Here is a 20,233-nt window from a genome sequence, read left to right as displayed (position 1 = left end):
TCTGCATTTCGGATAGCCTTGTATAGCTGATATTATACCTCACCACTTCTTTTCACGGCAATGTTTATGTTTCAGTATTAACCTTGTCCATCTTGGTCTTCTTGCAGGTCCTCACCGTCAAGCGCTTTGAAATGAATGGCTTACCCAAGGCAGTGCCATTAAGTTTGCCTTACCAAGACTTCAAGAGGGACCTGTCCCACAGCAAGGAGCAGCTGAGAGTGCCGCTAAGGATCAAGAGGGTTGAATTTTCCAGCGTGGTCCTCACAGCCCCCTGCAGCCTGCCAGGTCCCCTCATTGAGATCAACGGGCAGGTTGATAAAGAAGAGAACGAGGAGGAGGAGGACGATGAGGAGGAGGAGGAGGAAGAAGCGGATGCGGAGGATGAGGAAGGTGCTTTCCTGGGAGAGGAAGTGGACCTGCACAGTGGATCCAGTAGCGAGGTGAGCCAGAAGAGCACAGAACGCAGCCAGGATGGTGCACCTTCCACTCTCCTTGCCGATGACCAGAAGGACTCCAGGGGTCGGGCGTCAATGGCAGACAATGATTTAGAACTGGAGGAAGGCTCAAAAACTCTGGTGCTCTTTTCACCTGGAGACGTGAAGAAGTCTCCTGTAACTCACGACTTGGTTCCTGATGTTGATCTGGGGACGCTTGCTGCACTGACGCCCCAGACTGAGAAGCCCCAGCCTACGGGGAGTCAGTTGGATGTATCAGAGCCGGGGACTTTGTCCTCAGTCCTAAAATCAGAGCCAAAGCCACCTCTTGCCCCGGCTACCTCCTCCTCCCCTTTTACCAAAGTTGAGCGCACATTTGTCCATATTGCTGAAAAGACTCACCTTAATGTCATGTCTTCCGGTGGTCAGATGCCAAGGCGCGAAGACCACTACTCCTCTGGCCAGGTTGAAGAGCCGATCAAGGAGGAGGAGGTAGATGAATACGAACTCTTAAAAGAAAATGGCAGTGTTAACTCGGCTGTGGAAGTTGGTGATATAGAGAGCTGTACTTCTTTTGCCATTCACATAGAGACCTCTGCAGATCTGGTAGAAGGACCTGTCTTGCCTAATGGCTTTGGCCTACCTGAAGAACATATTCACAGAGACAGCTTGGAGATTGCTTCCGAAGAAACTGGGAAGTTAATGTTGGAAGAGCAGGGATTGGATACAATGGGTCTTCAAACAGAAAGCCTTATTACCGCAGAGGTATCCCAAGATGGTCTGAAACAGGGCCTGCCAAGAACTTTGAGGTCCAAATTTAAAAGCCGCATCCCTGTGCTGTTTTCTGAAGAGGAGACAGGCTCGGACCTCTCCGGCTCTCACCCTGTCAAGGAACGATTCCCCAGGAGAGCCAAGCAGCCCGACCTAGCACGATTAGTGATGGAAAAGAGGCAGAATCGGCTCATAAGGATGTCCTCAGGGGCATCCTCCTCTGCCTCCTCCAGTGATGAAAGGAGGTGCCCCTCTGAGACTCTCTCAACCACAGGCTCTGAGGAGGACACCCACCATTCTGAAAATGTAGGGAAGACCACTCACCTGAGAAGAGAAGACTCCACGTCAAGCACAAAGAGCAGGATCCCCCGGCCCATCACGCCAACAAAGATAACATCTGCAGAGTGGAAGCGCAGTGGCCATACACCAACCCCTTCGCCAGCGCTGGACGGACCTCCGGTACTAAGGTAAGAATTTTAAGGTTGGTCCAATGTAGATACGTCTCATTAGCACTTGCATCAGTCCTGGCACTCAGCCAGTGCCTTCAAGGGCTGATAAATTAATCTACAGAAATATCCTGCCTGTATGGGTCTGTGTTAAAAGGATAAGACTGTAGACATACTGTCATGGAACTATATCTAGCTCAGTTTTCGGCTTGCCTGTAAACCTTCTGTTTAAGACATACCTCTGTGGCCACACGTAGGGTCATGATGTATAAGTCATTTGCGTCGCAGAAGCATCCCTTTTGTTGAAGCTCCAGTGGCGCAGAGTGCAGACCGAAAAGCCACTTTGGCCTCATATATATGGAGTAAGGCAATGCAGTGCAAATTGCTATGTTGCCTTACTCTGCATCAGGGAGGCGTTCCATGGGCATTGTGGTGGGCGTCCCCATGCAACACCCATGGATTTTGACACATTCCCGTATTTACAAGGACTTCTAAACCTGGGAATGCATCAAAATCTTACGCCTTCCCAGGGTAGGTGTAACAAGGAGAAATATATTTATTTCTCCTCATTTTTTCCTCTTTGTATGTCTTCTGCATTCTGCAGCACACATGGAAAGAGGAAAAAGCCTCACAGGACTGCTTTTTCTGCAGGAAGATGTCCCTTCCTGCACAGAAATAACCGTGCATGCAACACAGACAGCCTTGCGCCATTGTCTAAGGGTGTCTGCATTGTTGCTAGGCTGCTGAAACGGCATCAGCGCCGGGGGAGAGGACAGGAATGCACTTTATTGGATAAATATGGTGCATTCCTCCACTGCCCTACGCCACCATTCCAGTAAATATGCCCCTTACTGTCCACTTTTACTTGCTACTCCTTTTGTGACGCTATAAAAAGTTTAGATCCCTCTCTACCCTTTTAATCATTCTAAATGTCACAGCCTGGTGACTAGTGGAAGCGTTGTTTACTTTGGGCCTTATAAGCAGGGTATTTAGTTATAAATGTACTGATTTATTTTTGTTTAGCTTAGACATTATTCCATGGGATTTTAGAGCACCCCCACATGGGAACTCATTACTAGGTCATCTAGGATAAACAAGGAGTATAATGCATACTCTTATGCTTTCATAGGCAGGTAAAAAAGTGGCCATTGAAGTAGAAGATCAATTTCCATACACAATATTTGTTCAGTAATGGCATTACCTTCAGGCAGAGGGAGAGGAAGGTACCAGTGAATACAGAAGTGTGTGTATAGGGAGGAGGGCTAGGGTAGAGGGAGGGCGCAGCCCAGAAAATGACATCATGGGCATTTAGAAGTGTTGTCCAAGCGAGTCGGAGAAGATACTCATAGATGGTTGACAGTCACGGTGTGAGGCCAACCTTGCAATCTTCAGACGATTGAGGTGGAGGCCTCACAATATTGCTGGACCTCTCAGCTGATTTAGAAACAGTCGACCACCATATCCTCTTGCACACCCTGGATTCTAAAATGGAATTCACTGTCAATCTCCTTCACTGATTTTCCTCTTATCTTTCCAACTGAAACCAACTTTTTTCACTTGGGCACCTTCAGGCCCCATATCGCCTGCCGAGTACCCCAAGATTCCTTACTGCCCACACTCATCATCAACCTGTACACGGTCCCACTAATACTCTACTCACAGATGACAGCTCCATGATTCAACAATGTGCAGGTGATACGCAACTTTACTTGAAAGTCTCCTCTGTTTTAGACGTCCAACACCTCAGACAGCGCTTGCACTTCATCCAGACCTGGATATCCAGTGCCAACACCAACCTCAACCAACCCAAGACAGAACCTCAACTTTGAACCCCAAATTTCACCGAATATCAAGTCACTTGGATTCTGTAACACATCACAATGTGGAGTGGGACAGGACACAACAAAACATGACAAGAGAACAACACGGCGCCAACAATACTCAAAATAGTCATACATTCAATAAACCAACACAGTCCTTTTTATTATCAAATATCGCCGTCTTTTCTTTATTCAAATGCGGATATGCCAATCCGTTTTTAACATAATTTATAAGAAACAAACATTTCTGTTGGAATTGGTAAACAACCCGCCTTCCTCCGAGGTTATTATGACTTCTCTGAGGATACCCATAACACAGAACTAGAATTACAAGTAGTAATATTTCCTTCAGCATCGTAGGATCAACATTGTTAGCCACAAATGTTGAATAGAATAACAAGCTTACCTCAGCTGTGGATGTCAATAATCAACAGCAAAGGTAGAGAGGTTGCTTGAGATGCAGGACTAGACGTCACCAGAAAGGTTCTTAAATGATGCTTGACCGACTAAGGTGCCAGCTCTGAAATCTTCATCTAAACAGTAATGTTTGGTATACGTTGAAATAGACTTCCAAGTGGGTGATTTACATTTGTCTGCCAAAGAACCATTTCTGAACCAGACAGGAGTAGCCACCTTTCCAATGTAGAGTGTGCTCTTGGTCCATCAGAAAGTGGTTCGTTAGGTAGATGGTGACAAGGAAACTCTCCATCCAGTTATAGTTTGTTTTTGTGGATGCCATTCCAGTATGGAGAGGTCCATAATTGATTGAAAAGCAGAATAGTTCTGCATATGTTTTATGTCTATTCTTCATATGTCTCAGCGTTGCCATGTCAATGGTGCATGGGGAAAAGAGGCTCCTATTTTGCCTTTTCTTCCTTTTCTTCTCTGCCCTCAGTTTCTCTAGTTTCTCTCAGAGACAAATTCCCTCTAGAGCCTTTAAGGCTCTGTTGCCATTTTTTTGAAAACTTAAATCATTTGACATGGTGTTTGGAGGGAAGACAGCCCACACAAGCAGAGGTCCACAGGCAGCCCTCTTCCTCTCACAGGAGGGGCACTTCATAAATAACCAAGGCATTTGTAAAAGCACACCCTTCAGAGCTAGAAAAAGAAGGGACATCCTCACAGATGCGTAAAAGGTGCAGTAACCTTGACAAAATTACAAATCTGAAGAAAAAAGCTTAGGCTGAGAGTCCTCCAGCCTGCGAGGCCTGTGAGGCAAACTGCCAGGACAGAGCATGCTGGGAGATGAAAATGGCTGACTTCTTAAAGGAGCGCCATATCATTTTGAATCATACGTACTTTTGACGCGCTAGGCACCCTTTTCTTTATGCTTTCTCTTCTGTAATACATGGGTCTATACATTCCTGTTACTGTTGTGGCATATTTTCCAGCTATGTGCTGCAGTGCAGTTTTCTTTTGTTGTAAAATGTCTGTTTGGCAAAAGCGGGCCTGCTTTCTACTATGACGGTGACACTGACTTTTGGAACTTTAATGTGCTCACCTCCTGTTTAGACTGTATTCATGCTACACTGATGAACAGAAGAGCTCTGGGATCCTCACACTCTGGCAGGAATAGTCTATGTTTATGACTTCAGTGACAACGCTATGAGGTGGAAGAGAAGGTTTTTAAGACAGCTATCATATCATTAAGAAACTGAATAAGTAAAAGAACATTTGTAATTAACTGTGTGCCTTCTAGACTAGATTAATTACATACATGTTGGGACAGTTAGAAGGGGAATACTGCACAGGTCTTTTAACCACTACAAGTACCTACACTTATGAACTGGTGAAATCACCAAAATATAATCTGGAAAAGTAGTGTTTTAAGATGTGCAATGACACTGGCTCTTCAAAGATATTTAGTGGAAATTTGTGAAACAATAGAACAAAAGCAGCATTGAACTTTGACATGAAGTCGATGAGACGTAGCTTTAAAATCAGCAGGATTAACACTAATATAAACTATGAGTGAATACTCCAATCAGTTTCTCAGTCCTGCACTACTGTAGCTCTGCACTGCTTGGAAAGAGATAGTGCAGTTTAAGAGAATTAAGAGAGCATATGGAATGTGACAGTTTATAGGGTGTCTAATTCTGAGCAGCCATGAACAATTTTACATCAAACGGTGGTGACCGCATCATTGTTCGTGGTCATGTATATGTGAAGCCGACTGAAACACACAAGCAAATGGACATTTAGGTGAGAAATAAAACATCTCAAAGTGCTGCATCTTCTGTAGAAAAAGAGACAGTGCTAACCAAAGCGAAGAAATTATGTGAATTCAAGAAATGTAACTTTTGAAGGCACGCGTTTGTAGACAACCGTGAAAGCCAGCAACTGGTCCTACGGCAGGTGACTCTCCTACTCCTGATCTTGTGCGCCGAGTACCGGGTATGGGTTTACATCAAGCAACATTCGACTGGAGATGTGGACATACTTACTGGTGCGTCAACACATAAATGTACCTTAGGCAGCATGTCTGCAAAAGAATGTACAACTGTAGGACCATCATTTCAATGCAGAGGAATGAAAAGGAGTTCTATCAAGACCATATCAGAGACCTTGTCACTATTAACCCAAGGTGGATCATTGATTGTGAATGCACAAACTGTAGAAGGTCTCTTGGAAAAGCTGGGAAAAGATGAGATGAATGAAGGACCTCACAGTACCACACAACTGGACACCAACCGAACATACAACAAAAGTAGCACTGATACATGCCAACCTGACTAGCCACAATGAGCAGCCCTTACTGAGAAAAAGAAGGCTTTGTGGGAACAAAACTCAATAACAGTGTGATTAACAGAATCAGAAAGGGATAAAGCTGAAGCAAAACTGGGTGATGGCCAACACCACAGAAGTATCCGGTGCACACAGTGTAACGCTACACAATGGTCATGATACACAGGGATAACACACACAGGGCCATGTCATACACACACTCAGTGGGGCTATACATTCATGGTCATATAAAACCATCATACACTACAGGTAGTGAGAGGTAGCCTTTCACATATGTAAGCCAACATGAAGATTCATACACATATATGTCACCAAGCATAACTTGTCACAAATATATCACCAAACATAGCTTGACAATGGCATTTGGAGGTAAACTATTGCTTAGCAGATACCGAAATAGCAAAACACCTAAATGGTTCATGGCAGACCTACAAAAGTCCAAACGCTCCTGCAGACGACTGGAACAGAAATGGAGGAAGAGCAAATCGACTGAAGATTGCATAGCCTAAAAGAACGCAGTCACCAGGCACCACCAGAACATCAGAGCTGCAAAAAAAGCTGTGATTAAAGGACGCCTCAGTACCAGTGCTCACAATAGCAAAGAGCTCTTCACCATCGTCAAAACTTTCACGAACCCCAGGAAAGACACCTCATCCATCCCTCCCTCCCAAGACCTCTGCGACACGCTTGCCCCCTTCTTCCACAGAACAATCCAGGACCTTTACGAAGGCTTCAAGAAACAAAATCTGCCTGCACCGCCCAAAAATACCACCACGGACCCCGCATCACACCAGATCCTGAACTTTTGGACCCCCATCACCAAAGAGGATACCCAAAGACTCATGAACTCCATCCACTCGGGAGCACCCTCGAATCCATGACAGCGCCACCATAGCACCTTGGCTCTGTCGAAGTATCAACTGATTCTTCAAGACCACCACCTTCCCTTCAGACTGGAAGCACGCAGAGATCAACCTGCTACTTAAGAAACCCACCACTGACCCAAGGGAGCTGAAAAACCTACAGACCCATTTCTCTGCTCCCTTTCCCAGCCAAAGTAGCGGAAAAGGCCATCAACCAACAGCTCACCAAATTCCTTGAGACACACCAAATCCTAGACCCATCCCAATCCGGATTTAGGAGCAACCACAGCACCGAAACACAGAGGCAGGCTGCACTCATCCTCCTCGACCTCCCCAAAGCGTTCAACACTGTCTCCCAGTCAACTGTATGCGCCAGACTCCACGACGCCGGCAGCCGCGATGAAGCACTGGAATGGATCAGGTCCTCCCTCACCGGGAGAACACAGAGTGTCAGACTGCCGCCGTTCACAGCAGAGCCCAAAGATACATGCTGCTGAGTGCCCCAAGGATCATCACTCAGCCCGACACTTTTCAACATCTACATGGCCCCGCTAGCCAAGATCATCAAACAACACGGTCTAAACATCGTCTCCTATGCTCACAATACCCAACTGATCCTCTCCCTGTCCGACGACCCTGTAAAGGCCAAGAGAAATTGCCACTATGCGACGACAGCAGTCGCCACCTGGATGGAAGCCAGCTGTCTCAAATTCAACTCGGACAAGACACAGATCCTCGTAATCGGCTCCACCCCTTCTGCCTGGAACGACTCCTGGTGGCCTACTGCACTGGGAAACGCCCTAGCTCCCACGGACTATGCTCGCAATCTGAGCACCATCCTGGACTCCTCTCTATCCATGACCCGCCAAGTCAACGCTGTCTCCTTGTTAAGCTTCCACACCCTCCGACTCCTTCAAAAGATCTTCAAGTGGATCACCTCTGACACAAGGGAGACAGACACCCACACACTCATTACTAGCAAACTGGACTACGGCAACACACTCTATGCCGGCATCACCAAGAAACTGCAATCAAGACTACAAAGAATCCAGAATGCAGCAGCCAAACTCATCCTGGACATCCCACGGCACAGCCACATCTCCTCTCACCTCAGAGACCTAGATTGGCTCCCAGTCAAGAAGCGCATCACATACAAACTACTCATCCACACCTACAAGGCACTACACAACAAAAGACTGCCATACCTCAACCACTGCCTCACCTTCTACATACCCAACAGAAATCTCCGCTCTTCCAAGTTCGCCCTCGCAGCCGTTCCCATGATCTGGAAAAGCACAGCAGGAGGAAGATCCTTCTCCTACCTCGCACACAGACATGGAACAAGCTACCTCTCAAACTCAGACAGACGCATCACTGAGGCAGTTCAGGAAGAACCTCAAGACCTGGCTCTTCGATTTAGCAGCACGCCCACACACAGCACCTTGAGACCCTTCGGGTGATTAGCCGTGCTTTAGAAATTACTGATTGATTGATCGGTGGGAGCTGGTTTAAGGCATGGGAGGTCAGGTTCTGCCTAATACTAGCACCCCCATGGGCCATGTGTACGAAGCAATTTTCCTGTTGCAAAATCAGGCCGTTTGTGACAAGAAAAATTCATTTTAGGATGTACAAAGCCCAAATTACGATTTGGTAACTTTTTACCAAATTGCAATTTGGGTTTTGTGATTCATTATTATGGAAGGGGCGTGTTGAGGGCCTTTCTAAAACCGAATCAGAAAGGTATGTATGAATGTTTTGGGACCGAAATGTGGTCGCAAAACATTTGCACTTTCCCACCATCTCAAAGTTGGTTGTAACCGATTCGCTAATTGGACCGGGCCCCACTTTGAGAATGATTGGGAAATTACTTTTTAAGAGCAGGCAGTATTCCCATGGACCACGGCATACTCTTAAAACATGAAACTTAAACATTTCATTTTTTTTCTTTTTAAATGCATCCTATTTTCCTTTAAGGAAAACGGACTGCGTTAAAAAAAAAAAAAAAAGATTGCTTTATTGAAAAGCAGTTGAAGACATGGTGGTCTGCTGACCCCAGCAGGCTACCATCCCTGTGATGGCTGAGATTCCTAATAGGTTGCAAAGTGTAACCAATCTTGTTAAAATGCATGAGGTAGGTGTACTTACGACCCACTAGGAATCGCTAAATGAAACTAAAAGCATTTCATACATTCGGGATAGTGATTTCCTAATTGCGATTCACAGAGAATCTCAATTAGGAAACCACCATTCCTCATCTTTGTACATCTGACCCCATGTTCCCAAAATGGCGGCAGTTTTCTTTTGTGGCGGTGAGGCTCACAGTATGCTAGTACATGTTTGATGACCTGCGGTTGGGCTACAATCTCAGTCAGTGTTATAAAGACATCATTGGACCACCATGTGGAGAGATCATGGGAGCTGGCCACAGAGACATCACCAGGGTTAAGTGGAAGAAGCTCTCTGAAAGCAGGGAGACAGTTTGTCCTTGGATGTGAATAGAGATTTGGGATGATGTCAAATACTCTGAGAAAACAATCTGTCCAGGATATTATATCTAAAGGATAAATGGGGATGTTTAAGATGAGTGCCATGTTGGAATGGTGTCATTTATTGTGTAATAGTGGAATGATTGAGTCCAGAGGGATCATGTGCAGTTTATTAAGTTTTCTGGATGGCCCATGCCAAGGGTGGTCAATTGTGATTTTTACATTTATGTTTCATGTCTCCTCGTGGCCATCAGAGGTACCCATTTTATTTTGCCAGATTAACCGAAGAGGTTTAGAAAAACACCATATCTGAAATAAACCAATACCTGAACGAGAACACAAATAAAAAACAAGAACAGATAAGCCATGTGTTATAGATTCCAGGCTACTTATTTAAAGTAACTTTTGAGTGCTATATTGAAATGTATTTTATGTATGCACTACTGTATTTCTCTTTTTCCCTTCCAGGCATCACCCACAGAGACCCACCAGCAGTGCTACTGGAACAAACATGCACACAGACCATCAGTCCAAATCGATGCTGGTCCGAGAGCCTTCTCAGTCTGCTTCCCCTCCACCTCGCAGCACCTTGCGGAGGCCCAACTTTGGCCCACCTCGAAGCCCTGTACCACCAAGTCGAAACTTTAGCGCATCTCCCCGGAGCCCATCCCTAACCAGGACAGAAACCCCATCTCCCTCTCAGCAGCGGAGGCAAGCACCCATTCCTCCACGGTTGCCTTCGCAGGCAAGGGATCAACCCTTGACGGCCAATGGGACCTCTCACCCATCACCCAGCCCTGGGAGCAAAGGGCAGAGGGTTAGACATATCTCCCAGAACCACACAACCAAAGGTAGACCTGTGGCCAGTGAAGGAAGGGCCGTGGCCAGGTAATGTCTGTCTGAGGTCAAACCAGGACAACTGTACATCTCAACTCCACTGAAAATGCTGCATCGCAGGGCGGCGGGTGAGCTGGCGGCTGTGCCCTTCATCGCACACGGTCACTCTAGCGCATGTGCACACCCACACGTCTTACAGGTGGATTTTCAGCATCAGGATCCCCTGACTCAGATCTGTAGGACACAGGAGAGAGGACTGCAGAAAACAGCTGCCAAGGAAGCACGCAACAGGGTTGCAATAATCATCGTACCCACCACCTTCAAGGCAGGCCATCCAGCACTCTCTGCCATGCTCACCTCTCCTATTACCCATCCTTCTTGAATCACCATTTTATCATCAGGTTATGCCACCAAGTGTTGGAGAAAGGTTTTCAGGGTACCAGAATAATTGTATAGGTACCCCAGTGTTTGGTAAGGCTGTGACATTTGTCCCATGTATCATGTATCAGATGTGATATCTTAGAGTAGCAAAGGGGTATTGCCTTGACAGTGCCGCCCCAATAAGCCCTTAATCTGGAGTTCCCCTCTGGGGAATTAAGTCACAAGCTGACACCATGGGTGTGTATAACTGTTCACGAAAATTAGCCCTTTTTATGTTTTGCTTTGATAGCTTCAAGCTAAAGCTTTTGGATTATCCTGGAGAATTTCTCTTCCATAATGGTAACAAACTCTAGAGCGGGTGCGTTAAGTTCTCATCCATGAAATCTTTCAAATTCTTAGGGAAAACTCTGAGCGGCAACAGCTGGCGGGACAAGGTTAGTCAACAGGTGCAGGTAAAAGACATGTAAAAGAATACATTCTAGAGGCACATTCCTAACTCCTGGGATTTTTTACCTTTTGCAATTTGGTAACTGAGCAAGGTATATTCAGTGCCATGAAACCTGCACACTATCAAACTGCAGATCTGGCCTCAAAAACCTCACACCCAGATAGAAACCATGGAGTAAGGCTAATAGTAGAGCTTATACCACTTAGATCTTCTTCCTTCTTGTCAAACATGGGGCATCTCCGCTGTCACAGGGCACTCCAGAGTGGGGAAATGATGTTTCTGGAGTTATGGGCTTTCAAAGGAAAACCCCTTATCAGAGGAAAGGTTTACCACCATTGACCATCTATGGTGTTATGGTAGGTACCACAAGACAGAGAGAGTTTGTATTCTGCAGATGGACGTCATACTACAGGACGATGAATGAGTATACGTGGGTCCTTTGTTTGTCACCCTGTCTTGATACTGGTGCGGGACACGGTAAACGGCAGTTCAGAGACACAGTGATGGAAATAACTGTCATTTTGTGGTCAGTGGTTGTACAGTGCCAGAACAGGTGGTGATTGGTTCTTTGAAGCATTGTCTTCTCAACAGTTGTAAGTTAGCCGGTATCTTGATGCCTAAGATTGTCACAAGTTTCAGCTTAAAACATATTTTAAGATGCTGTGGAGTCTGCCTGTGTGATGAATACCTTCAGCTGTATTGTCTGAGGCACTTGCGTGCATGGTGTAAGTGTAGGGTGAAAACCATGGGACAAGTACACAACACGATAGGTGGGGGGAAGGCGAAGCCACAATGCGTAATGTGACCCCCTTTAGCCAGAGAATCTCAGCAGATAGAACTTTAACTGCTGCTTAACAGTAGGTACCTCACATATACCTGCATTGTCAGGTAATTAATTATGGTAAAAACCTCTAGTACATAAAGACGGCAAACATTTATGGCACTCAATTTAAACCCTATTCAACTGTTAACATCAGGAAAAGCAGCTAACATTGGAACCTATGTTTCCTCATCACATGAGATGTAAACAAATGGGCTTGGTGAATCACACTTTCATAGTAAAGCCCACCCCTAAATCCTAAAACTTTCTAGACATCTATGTAATCAAACATGTAGACATGTTTGGTTTTTTACATTTCACATGTAGGTAGCCTTCTTCGGTACCATAATATTCAAATATTTCACATAATGCACATCTTCTTGTGTTCAGTATACGTTAGATAAGCGTCTTATCGCGATCAATTTCAATCTCAATATTTCATCTCTGTAAAATTCAATTAAATATTTTCCACGTGATAAGTGATCCACGCTTTGATATTTGGCCACACTCAATCTGTATGGCTATAAGAACTTCCCAATGAACTGTCTGTAGAACGCCGTCTTCTATTTGTTCTTCTCTGTAACTCTGGAAACCTTGTTCTGTACCATAACTAGATCCCTGTTTATACTAAAACACAAAATAATATTTTTTTCTATAATGTCTAGAATTCTAGAGAATATTTGGCCATCCAAAACTTAACCTTCCTTAATGAAATAGTAGCACAGAACGTGAAGACTAGGAGAAAATATGAACTAACACGTATATGAACAAAAAGGACCATCCCACTGAAGAGTGCCTTTGGAGATTCAGGACAGTGCCGACCAGGTTAAGCGCTCTGATGTAGCAGTGGCTTTTGTATGTAAGTAAATGAGGTTATGAGTGAGATCTTATTCTTACCCTGATACAACAACTATTCACCAGAATGGATTCAAACCAAGTTAAGAATAGCAGCCATGACAGTACCCCACAAGCATATAACCAACATGTGGCATGTCGATCCAGTGGCAGGTTTTGTGCTGCACTTTTACATGCAGTGTGGATCGTGTGACTAGGAAGTCTCCTTCTGTTGGCTTGAGGCCACACATGACACGTTAAGCGTGAGTGGCAGCTGGGAGCACAAATGGTGGAGCTCTGCCATGTTCTGATGGGATCCAACTTGCTCCCTTGTGCTAGAGACAGAGCTGGGAAGTTACCAAAGCTGAGTCCTCAGTGAGAGTCCCAAGGGGCAGATGGATGGAGGAAGAGAGTCCTTTGGAGACTCAGGGCTTGATTACGATCTTGGCGGATGGAATACTCTGTCTCAGCCATGACGGATATCCCGTCTGCCGTTTTACGATTTCCATAGGATATAATGGAATCATAATACGGCGGATGGGATATCCGTCACGGTTGTGACGCAGTAACCCCTTCCGCCAAGATCGGAGTCAGGTCCTCTGTCATGTTCTGATGGGATTGAACTCACTTCTTGTTCTTGACGCAGGGGTGGGGAGTTACCAGAGCTGAGTTCTCAGTGAGAGACATAGTTGGAGACAGAGAGAGACCTTTGGATTCTCTCGCTCCTTCACTGAGGATCAGGTCCATAACCAAACGACAGGCTGTTGGGAGCTATAGTTATAAGGTGGCTGATGGATTAGAGCTAGGTATTGATAATGGACTTCAATAAAACATTTAAACAATAAACCTTTGGATTCTGGAAAAATGCGCTGTCGTAGATATAATGCCTGGCCACATAAAGCTAGGGCCGAAGAAAGGGCAAATACCACAGCAGACAGGTGAAAGGATGGATGGGCTTCTAGAAGGTGTGGAAGTGGAAAGCACCTTAAGAAGAGGGAGACAATGTAGGGAAAATGCCAGTAAAATATAAAATACCAAATGTCCAAAACTAACTGCTGGTGAACATCAAGTTAAAAGCACAACAAAATGAGGCAAAACTTTACTTGTAGAGCTTCTGTAGAGAGAGAAACTTAGGAAGCATAATGGCCAATCAACTGCTGATACTGAAGTCTCAATGTCACACCAGAAACATTTGAAAGCATTTTCACAGTGAGGTGGGCCAAAAGAAGAAAACAGGCATGACGAGTGTCTGATTTAAATAAAAATCTAGCATCTCCTTTTTATTGTACACTAAAAAGATGTGATCTTTCTGAGTGATTTAGTGGTGGGAATGAAAGTAAGAGCCTGGAATCACATCCAGTGTCCTGCTGATGGCTTGCAGCATTAGGTGTGAGGCAATAATATCCAGTTACACCAGACTCCTAACCTGCCATAAAGGTGGATGGTTTTCAGAGCCTCCGAGCATTGCTTATAAGGGCAGCACTAAAAACTGAACAAACATGACCTTTTAACTGGGGGTTGTTTTTGGTTGCAAGCCTCATTTAATCTCACCTGCTACAGGAACTGGTGCATAATGCCTTTTATTGTTGTTTGTAAATAGTCCATTTATCCCTGAGGGAGTGAGACATACCCGATTAGCCTATTCAGAGCACGTACGGATGGATGAATGTTTGAATTTAGTATTTCTATATCCTGAACCTAGCTGAAGGCAGCAGAACACTGCACGTGTTATGATCTGATATTTCCCTGATTACAGGGCCAACAGAAGACAATCCAGACAGAACAAACACCAGTGACTTTAGGATCAGATTTTTGCTGATGTGACCTTCCTCCAGGTCATCATCATTATCAGAAGAGATGCACAGTGAGAGTCCTCATCAGTGAGTCGCACCAATCTGGGGGTGCAAAGTCAGTCCCCACATCACATGTTTGACAGGCCTGCATCCCAGCATCTCAGGGAAAGCATATTTGCTTCTCCTGAAAAATCACCACCATTTCCATGGGTTTTTCATGCCCTTAACCTCACCGGACACAGTGGTGGCATCATCAGCCCAGATCAGATGGATCGTTGGCTACCATGTGTGGTGGCGTCAGGTGTGGGACTTGATGGAGTTAGGTGTTGTCCCTAGTATACACTGAAGCCCAGATTTATGGGCTTTTGACACAGGGTAGCAGAGCAAGTCACCTTGCTGCACTGCCCTGCGTCACAGGGAAAGGGCAGGAATGCTCCATAATTCTCAATATGGTGCATTCCTTTCCTTTTACGCTGAGCTGGTACTCTTTTGATAGCCTAGCACCAATGCGGGCACCCTTGCACCAGAGTGCAAGGGTGCCTACGTTGCGTGCAGGATTGTTTTTGTGCAAGAAGAGGCACCTTCCTGCACAAAAACAATCTCCTGAGTCATATTCCTCTAACTTTGTGTGGTACAGAATGCAGCACACATAGAAAGAGGGAAAAAACAAAGAGAAATAGAAATATTTCTCCTTGTTATGGCTCTCTTGGGGAAGCGTATAGTTTTGGTGCATTCCCAGGTTTACCAGGTATGGAAAATCTGGAAATGCATCAAAAACCATAGGTGTTGCGTGAAAACACCCACGCAGTGCTCATGGAGCGCCTCCCTAGCGCAGAGTAACGCAACCCAGTGATTTGTGCTGTGTTACATCACTCTATATTTTTGCAGCCATTCAAACCACACAAAGTGGCTTTGCGTGGCTTCAAAAATATGACTTAGTGGTTTGCACCACGCATGTACCACGTTGCGTGGTGCAAGCATGTCGCAAAACCCTCATAAATGTGCTTCTGAATAGGGAATTGTACTGCCAGAGGCGCAGATTGTCTGATGGCCCCTCTGCCACTGCCTGCTTCTCGTCAGGCTGTTAGCGTCAGGATAGTGCAGAGAACCTATGGGGACAGCCCAGAAATGCAGAGGGCAGGCAGATGTCTATGTAAGCCGAGCAAGAGTCATAGCAGAAGAGACTTTATGACCTGTATTTTTGTCATCCCAAGGGGGTGTCAAGCATGGATGGGATGGGGGCACTGCCTGAGATTTAAACCCTACCAGGAAGGTAGGAGACCACACTGTAATATCCTTGGTAAAATAAGTACATCTAAAGTCAAAGCAACATAGCATTGCTGGTGCTGTGTGACCGCAGCAACAATCAACATGTGCGTTACCTTCGCGTTGAATTGTAAGAAGATGACCTGCGATTGATTCTGCAGAGGGAGAACACTGTGCTCTTTCAAAGGACGCATCTCAGGCTTCACACTTCCGTTTATGAGCTTTATCCAAGGGTAGGGAAAATACCTGGCAACCTCTTCAAAAGTCTTTGGGAAAAAGGTGTAGCACACCCCAACATCTTCAGAGGCACCATTATAGTTAAAAAAAAGGCATTCGTTTTCAAAACAGTTTCACACACATGGCCTCGTCATTGTTCAAGGTGCCACTTTGTTGGCTATTGTGCAGGTAAAACATATTTGCTCCACAATCACACTATTGTCTATGTTAGACAGCCAGCAGTAGCGAGCAGTCCTACTGGCCTGGACATTGAACCACCATAAACGCCCACCTCACTTTGCCCAGGTTTGTTCTTGTTCTCATGTCTTTTGTAGAGTTTTTGTTAGAATCCCTTCCATCCCAGTTCTGCATCCTTAAGTCCCAGAGGTTGGAAAAGGAGCGCCCAGGACTTCCTGCTTCCTGAAGTTCTATCCCAGGGTCTTTCAAGCCTCCTAATCTCACGTATGCATGGCAGGAAAGACTGTGGGTGCTCTGTGGGTAGTTGGAAGTGAATGTCCATCTAGAGGTGCCAGGTAATGAGCTTGTATTGTTGCAGCATTTGTGCTTGGATTCCGGTTGTTATGCTGGTCGTGTAGGTACCTGGGCTACCTTGTATGTGTTGTTGTGTGTAAGACAGTAGCAAGGTCGCCGCCTGGTTTTCATGATCTGTGAGGCGCGATGGCACAAGATTGGTGTTAAAGAAATGCATGCCTTCCATGGAAGAGACTGGCAAGACTTACTGAATAATTGTAGGGTTTCAGGCCTTCCCAGTACTCCCCACGGTAATATACTCAATATAAGTGCTCAAATGTGTACACTCTGCAAAGGAGGTATATACAAGGAAAAAACCTGTCCATCTCTACTACACAATTGTACAATTCTTACCAAACAAGACTCTAGGAAGAGTGTAAATTCCAAAGAGGAGAAGAATACTATTAGCTGACAAAGTCTCTTCAATCCAAACCATTTAATGAATATATATATAGAAATAGACATATGTATTTCCATATTTATTCAATGAAACAAACACAAGTTAAGCTGTGGACAGCCCAGACAACTGTGGACAGTACCGGAGAATTGAATCCAAGACCTTCACCTGTGTTGACCATCTGATGTATTAAGCACTGTATCTAAGTGGACAGAGTCTGATGCCAGTTCTGGCCTGCAAACTGAACCAGGGCTCCTGCCCACATGGCAGTGGGCATGAGAGTACTGCTGATGCTGCTGGCTTCCAACAGCTTGACATATCTCATGGCGTCCATTAGGGAAGCAGCTGAGAATGTTTACACATCGCCAAGTAGAATGTTAGACCTTTGGCCAATAAGGACAAAGCGGGGAATACCGCGTATGATACCCCCACAGTAACTGCATGGCAACGCCTCGCCATACCCCGTGGCATGACCCATCAAAGCTGGCGGAGGGCCCCACAGACTGCAAAATGCATCTCGCTTTGCTCTGGATTTGTTCCCCTCTTTTGCTCCATGAAGCTCGCCTTTTGCTCCAAAGGGATGGTGACATCGCTTGCGTGAATACTATTAAACTTGAAAAAGCCCACCTTGGATTTGTTCTCAAAAGGGATGCCTCCTCCATTAAAGTAAAGCCTGCCAGCTTTTGATACTTGTCTCTGTGTTTTTGGCTTGTCCTGTTGATGTCTGCTGAGCTGTGGTTGTTGGGGGGGGGAAGTTTTGTTCTGTTCTGTTATGACCAAGTGGTTCCAGTAATAAGGGAATGACAGAGGAGGAAGGGTTGGGCAGGTGTTCACAAAGAGATGGGAATTTGACAAGGAAAGAGAGCAAAAGAGTAGAGTCCTCCCAACTTGTAATGTTGTGTGCAGCTGCAGGTTTTCCAGAGCCATGGAGGTATTTATCATCTACATTTAATATGTAAAGAATAAGACTGCATTGTGACCGGTAATTGTGATTTGGAGGCAAAGGCACTGCGGTCTCTAATAAAACTTCTCAACTCACCAGGGCAGTTGGCTTGGCCCACAATGACTGATGAAAGATGAAAGATGAAGCCTCATCTTTGTCCCCTTCAGTTCAGATCAAGTCCCTCTCAATGCCAGTACACATTTCAGTAAGTGAGAAGTACCTTCCAAAAAGTCCTTTATCAAACTTAGGGCCTGATTTTGAGTTTGGTGTAGGGGTTACTCCGTCACGAATGTGACGGATATCCTGTCCGCCGTATAATGATTATCATAGGCTATAATGGAAGCGTAATATGGTGGATAGGAAATCTGTCACATTTGTGATGGAGTAACCCCCCTCTGTCAAACTCGAACTCAGGCCCTAGGTTCCTGTTCCATAAACGTCCTTTCTGATAGACACTTTTAGCCACAGATTCTTCACTTTGTGAATTCCCCCAGGTGACCGAGTGGATCTGGAGAATTTTGATAGCAATTCCCCACGTGTGCTAATAGATGGCATTGTGCAGCTCGGCATCTGATCTGTCCCACCGCGGACACTGTTACTGCTATATCTGGGTTACCTCTGTGTGATGAGATCAGCTGCTTTCTTTCCATGCCTTCTGATGTGGATCCAGAGCTCCATCTAATTCTGTCAGTGTGATGGTTTCCTTTCCCTCAAATAAACCCTCTGCCCTCCAAACACAACCTCTCCTTCATCAGCCACACCTCAACATATCTATAAGTTTAACCAAGCCTTGGTCAAAATCTTTGGGACCCCACAGGGTCCCTCTGGAGCGTCTTTGGGCCCTAAAGATCTGGGGTGGCTTTGGTGAGGTTACCTCTGGTGAATCTGTCCACAACAGCGTCACCCAACCTCACTTCGAGGCCGGCCCCTATATCTGAGACCAACTCCACTAACTCCAGCTCTGATACAGTTTGTAATATCGTCTCCAGCACCACAGCCCGAGACTCAACATGGGTTCCTACATCACCAACATCGGAAATGGAGCTGATAGTTTTATTGGAGTTTCCATCACCCCAAAGGTCTCAAATGACACACTTGTACTCCAACTCTGACTCTGAAACTTCTCAACCTCATGATGATACAATAATGATGAAGATCTTCCTTATGATGCCAAAAGCCGATTTCTGGATTTGCAGGATGCCAGCGGGCTGGACACCTCTCCAGATATGTCTTTCCTCCCCTAATCCAACTCTGGCAACAAAGGAGCATGTCTCCTTTGAAACCGTGAGTAGTAGGGCGGCAGACATTTCGGTTTTCACTCTGCCCACAACAGTGGTGAAGACGAGTGTTTTAACTGAGGTGCTCAACCCATGGCAAAAAGTCACGAGCCTCTGCTTCTCTTCAATGAGGCCCTTACTAATTTGCTATGGGCACATGGATGAAGCCAGGATCTTGCTCCGCAGTTAATAGGCAAGTAGCAAGGCGGCACAGACTTGCTCCTGGGGATCCAATTTTTTTTCTTCGATACTTCACTCCGGAGAGCTTTGTAGTAAAGTCTTCCATTATCCCTAATGCATTTCCTAGAACCCCTCCTGCCGGGAAATTGAAATGCTTTAACACACACACGCACAGGATCACACCCAGTGGGCAGCTGTATCACCTGCATCCGAGCATTGGGTGCTCCAGCTTGTGGAACACAGTCACTCCCTTCCCTTCCTGCTGCCTAGCAACAACACATGCACCCTTGCACCAGGGTGCAGAGGTGCCTGTGTTACAGGCAGGATTGCGTTTGTTCAGGAGGAGACACCTTCCATCCTTCTAAGTGTACTGCATAATGCATCACATCAAGAAAGAGGAAAAAACAATGAGAAGTAAAGATATGTTCGATGGCATCTGTCGCTGTAGATACGCATGTTTTGCATAGCTCGCCATCTGGTGTTGGGCCGGAGTGTTACAAGTTGTTTTTCTTTGAAGAAGTCTTTCGAGTCACGGGACCGAGTGACTCCTCCTTTTGTCTCCATTGCGCATGGGCGTCGACTCCATCTTCGATTGTTTTTTTTCCGCCATCGGGTTCGGACGTGTTCCTGTCGCTCCGAGTTTCGGAACGGAAAGATAGCTAATTTCGGAAGATTTTCGTCGGTATTGTTGCGTTCGGGATCGGCGTAGTTAGATTCAACACCGCGTCTAAGATCGAAGAGCTCC

General features: G+C 45.6%; 1 protein-coding gene across 2 annotated transcripts in view; it reads left to right on the top strand.

Annotated features, from left to right (window-relative positions):
- The window catches only part of TTBK1 (tau tubulin kinase 1), a 363,196-nt gene extending 352,590 nt beyond the window's left edge, over nt 1–10,606 (top strand). For both annotated transcript variants that reach the window (XM_069236392.1, XM_069236393.1), the window contains 2 exons: nt 108–1,672; nt 10,034–10,606. In XM_069236392.1, coding sequence (XP_069092493.1) covers nt 108–1,672; nt 10,034–10,457 — 1,989 coding nt within the window. In that variant the 3' untranslated portion in view covers nt 10,458–10,606. The remainder of the gene's footprint in view (nt 1–107; nt 1,673–10,033) is intronic.
- The last annotated feature ends 9,627 nt before the right edge of the window (nt 10,607–20,233 follow it).

Source organism: Pleurodeles waltl, chromosome 5, assembly GCF_031143425.1.
Source record: "Pleurodeles waltl isolate 20211129_DDA chromosome 5, aPleWal1.hap1.20221129, whole genome shotgun sequence".
NCBI classification, from domain to species: Eukaryota; Metazoa; Chordata; class Amphibia; order Caudata; family Salamandridae; genus Pleurodeles; species Pleurodeles waltl.
Note: the sequence above shows the minus strand (reverse complement) of the source record. Positions and strands in the feature narration are given on the sequence as shown.